The sequence below is a fragment of the Arvicanthis niloticus genome, chromosome 13 (assembly GCF_011762505.2).
Source record: "Arvicanthis niloticus isolate mArvNil1 chromosome 13, mArvNil1.pat.X, whole genome shotgun sequence".
In the NCBI taxonomy this organism is placed as follows: Eukaryota; Metazoa; Chordata; class Mammalia; order Rodentia; family Muridae; genus Arvicanthis; species Arvicanthis niloticus.
This window is the reverse complement of record NC_047670.1, coordinates 64,114,542-64,119,056: the sequence shown is the minus strand read 5'-3', so window position 1 is coordinate 64,119,056 and position 4,515 is coordinate 64,114,542. Positions and strand designations below refer to the sequence as shown.

The window sequence follows — 4,515 nt, the reverse complement described above, 5'->3', positions numbered from 1 at the left end:
GGGGTGCTGAGGTCTTTTCAACAAGGATCCTTCAAGTGTCTCATCAGAGGAAATGAGACAAACAAACCACTATTCGCCAGAGGAACTCCAGACACGCATTAAGAGCGACACAGCAGGAGAGCCAGATAATTGACGTGCTGCACTGCTAGGCAGTCCAGCAGCCGAGCCTACCGCGCAGGAGCAGAGAGCTTAAGGTTACACAGCCCAGCACGGGACACCCCAACCGGCGCAGATAAGGGTCCGGAGCGCGCGATCAATCTCCAGCCTCACCCAATCCCGCCCCGGTCCGAGGTCCTCAGCAGCCCCACCCGAAGGGTCCCACAGGCACACAAACCCACCCAGCTTGGCTTCCCAGCTCCGCCCCGCCTCGCCCCGCCCCGTCCCAGCTCTACTTAGCCCCGACTCGGTACCGCCCCGTCTCCGAGCCCGCCCTTCTCGGTCAACCCAGTGTCACGTGACCGCGGTCGTATCCCAGACGGCCTGAGACCGACGCTGTGTAGGACCAGTTCCTTCTCAATTCCGAACCGCCCTTGTCCCATGGCGCCGGAGCCTCCCGGGTCAATGTGAAGTGACGTCTGCTCCTGATCCCAAGCCTGTGCTGGCACCGCTGGGTGAACAGGGTCAGATCCCCGCTTGTGAAGTTAAAGAAGCCCTGGTCCTTTAGGGGCTCTGTGGAGTTACACCCCAGGCCACCCCCTTCCGAGTTCTGACAGATTCGCTGGAGCTTCAGAAAGTGGACCTACAGACAGAAGGACTATTTGGGTCTGGGGGCTTTAGGGGGGAGGAAGACTCGGGCTGGGGCCTCAGGTGAGGGCTGGTCTGGGCGCTCTGCCTTCCCTACCAAGGGACTGAGGACTCAGGCCCATCTGTGTCCCTGCCATGGGGGCCCTGGGGACCCTCTTTTTGGCATTGGCTGCAGGCCTGAGCACCGCCAGCCCACCTAACATCGTGCTGATCTTTGCTGATGACCTGGGCTATGGGGACCTCGGCTCCTATGGGCACCCCAGTTCTACCACCCCCAACCTGGATCAGTTGGCTGCAGGGGGGCTACGGTTCACAGATTTCTATGTGCCTGTGTCTCTGTGCACGCCATCTCGGTGAGTGAGGGACCTGTACCCCCTCCCCTCCCTTTCCCCTTCCCCCTCCCCAGCTCATCCCATTTCTGTCTCTCTCTGGGTATGTCCATAATTCTCCCTGTTCTCTCTGTGCTCCTCCCTAATCTGTGGGACTCACAGATTATGGATTACGTGGTTTGTACTACAGGGCCGCCCTCCTGACTGGCCGGCTCCCAGTACGATCAGGCATGTACCCTGGAGTTCTGGGGCCCAGTTCCCAAGGGGGCCTGCCCTTGGAGGAGGTGACTTTGGCAGAAGTCCTGGCTGCTCGAGGCTATCTAACAGGGATGGCTGGCAAGTGGCATCTTGGAGTGGGGCCAGAGGGGGCCTTCCTGCCCCCACATCAGGGCTTCCATCGGTTCCTGGGTATCCCATATTCCCATGACCAGGTAAAAACCACCTGGGCCTTCCGCTGCCCCCATACACACCCAAGCCCTCATACCAACTGCACCCTAACCCATAGCCAGACCTATCCCTCACAGGAACTACTCTCTGCTTTCCCAGGGCCCCTGTCAGAACCTGACCTGCTTCCCACCAGACATCCCCTGCAGTGGTACCTGTGACCAAGGACTAGTTCCGATCCCACTGCTAGCCAACCTGACTGTGGAGGCCCAGCCCCCTTGGCTACCTGGACTAGAGGCCCGGTATGTGTCTTTCTCCCGAGACCTCATGGCTGATGCCCAGCGCCAGGGCCGACCATTCTTCCTGTACTACGCTTCCCACGTGAGTGACCCTGGCCCCGCCCCCTGGCTGCCCAAGATGTGTACCCAGTGCTGACTCCAGTCTCTGCCCCCAGCACACCCACTACCCTCAGTTCAGTGGACAAAGCTTCACCAAGCGCTCAGGCCGTGGGCCATTTGGGGACTCCTTGATGGAGCTGGATGGAGCTGTCGGGGCCTTGATGACAGCTGTGGGGGACCTAGGTCTGCTGGGAGAGACACTGGTCATCTTCACTGCAGATAATGGGTACGAGCCAGAGCAAGGGGTACTGCTCTATCATAGCCAGGACTCTAGGGTCCATCCACCCTGTTTGTTGGAAGATTGGTATAAGAGGCTCGGGTGCTAGTCACATTATGGTGATCCTTGGGGTCACATTCACTGGGAGTCACAGGTACAGAGTTTCTGGTCTAGGTAGGCAAGGGAGGGAATAGGTGAGATTATACACTTTAAAATATGGGGTAGTGGTCACCAGCAGTGGGTCAGGCCCCTTAGTCTGTCTCTACTGATGACTTCCTTGTGTGTCCCAGTCCTGAACTGATGCGTATGTCCGATGGTGGCTGCTCCGGCCTCTTGAGATGTGGAAAAGGAACAACTTTTGAAGGTGGTGTCCGAGAACCTGCCTTGGCCTACTGGCCAGGTCACATTGCCCCTGGTCAGTCCTCTGGCCCTCTTTTTGTAGACCCTTGGCCCCATCCCCCTAGCCTTGATGGTGATCTGAGTGGCCAAACAGCCATTTGTCCACAGGTGTAACCCACGAGCTGGCCAGCTCTCTGGACCTGCTGCCCACCCTGGCAGCCTTGACCGGGGCTCCGCTGCCCAACATCACCTTGGACGGTGTTGACATCAGCCCCTTGCTGCTAGGCACAGGCAAGGTAGGGCCAATAATCCCTTGACACCAATTCCACTGCCCCATGCTGGTCCTCCTTTAGGTATGAATCTGGGCATTGCCAGGGAGTCCATGCCTCATGTCTCCTTTGATGAGTGGCCTCTGATTATCACCTCTCAGAATCCTGGGTGGGCCAAAGTGAGGGAGTCCACAACAGGGCATTAAGCAAGAGCTTTTAGAGGTCTCTCCTACCCTGTCATCCTGACTTTTCCCTCAGAGCCCACGGAAGTCTGTCTTCTTCTACCCACCCTACCCAGACGAGATCCGTGGGGTCTTTGCTGTTCGGAATGGGAAATACAAGGCTCATTTCTTTACCCAGGGTAACCCGCTTCTCTTCTTGGCTTCCCTTCCCTAACCCTGCTGCTGACTCCCAAGCTGCTCTGTCCTCTGCCCCTTCTTGTGTAAAAAGCTGACCCCTCCCCAGGCTCCGCCCACAGCGACACCACTTGGGACCCTGCCTGTCACGCTGCCAACCGGCTGACGGCTCATGAGCCCCCACTGCTCTACGACTTGTCTAAGGACCCTGGTGAGAACTACAATCTTTTGGAAAGTATAGAGGAGATCTCCCCCGAAGTTCTCCGGGCTCTGAAGCACATCCAGCTGCTCAAGGCCCAGTATGATGCAGCTATGACCTTCAGCCCCAGCCAGATCGCCAAGGGTGAGGACCCTGCCCTGCAGATCTGCTGTCAGCCGAGCTGCTCTCCCCACCCAGCCTGCTGCCGCTGCCCTGAGTTCCAGTCCTGAGGTGACTGGAGAAATCACAGGGGTCCCTCAAGGGTAGCCCAGGACCCCTAGCCCTGCCCTGAGTGTGTGGTGATTCACCAGAGGGACAGGGACAAGTGTGTAGTTTGTATCCGGTAATGTAATAACATCAGCTGAAATTTGTTCCACCCTGGGATCTGCGTGTGTCCATGGACACATCGCCGAAGCATTGGACATGTCCATTCACAGAAACCGGTAGTGAGTTCAAGTGCCAGGAACTGTGAGGGAGGAGTGGTGATGGCAGAGAGACCCTAAAGATGCAAAGCCCCTGGAAGACAGGTTTTCCTCAAGAAGCATGGTTAGAGGCCCTGGAACTGGCCACCTTGGTTCTTAAAGAAATCAGTCATCTGGAATTAGGTGATACACTGATCACTCCAGTAGATTTAAGGAACTGGGGGCCCTGCTAGATCCCAGGAAGGACCATTAGCAGCTTCTGAGACCGCCTCATGGGGCTTACCAGCCTCTCAAGTTCTAAATTTCTCCTTTGTGCATACTTCAAGTCTCCGTGTCCTATCTAATTTTCTACCAAAAAAAAAAAAAAAAAAAAAAAAAAAAGTTGTCTACAGAGTAATCTTTTAGAAACATCTATCAGGGGCCAGTAAGTTGACTCTGGGGGAAAATGCTTGTCATGCAAACCTGGCAACCTGAGTTCAATCCCAGAAACTCACATGAAAAAGCCAGATAGAGTGGCCCACATCTGTAATCCCAGCATCCTAAGGGGAGACAGGAAAGAAGAAAGAATTGTCCAGAATCTTGCAGACCAGGTAGCCTAGAGTATACAGCATGGTAGAAATAAGAGAGACCCTGCCTCAACAAGATAGGAAGAGAACAGGATCCCCAAAGTTGTGTTCTGACCTCCCCATATGCTCTGTGGCCCACACGTCTGAACTTACATACAGCACACACTCACAAGCAACAACAACAATAATAATAAATGTAAAAAAAAAAAAAAAAAAAAAAAAAAAAGCCTATTGGGTTCGAGTCCACCATGTTCAAATTTCAAATTCCTTCAGTGACCCACCATTTCCTTGA

General features: G+C 55.2%; 1 protein-coding gene across 1 annotated transcript; it reads left to right on the top strand.

Annotated features, from left to right (window-relative positions):
* Positions 1 to 225: 225 nt before the first annotated feature.
* Positions 226 to 4,065, top strand: Arsa (arylsulfatase A). Its single transcript, XM_034517235.2, has 8 exons — positions 226 to 1,097; positions 1,264 to 1,504; positions 1,620 to 1,838; positions 1,912 to 2,081; positions 2,363 to 2,487; positions 2,580 to 2,707; positions 2,939 to 3,041; positions 3,146 to 4,065. Exons 1-8 carry the CDS (start codon positions 880 to 882, stop codon positions 3,463 to 3,465), a joined length of 1,524 nt encoding a protein of 507 aa, XP_034373126.1. The 5' UTR covers positions 226 to 879; the 3' UTR covers positions 3,466 to 4,065.
* Positions 4,066 to 4,515: the final 450 nt, after the last annotated feature.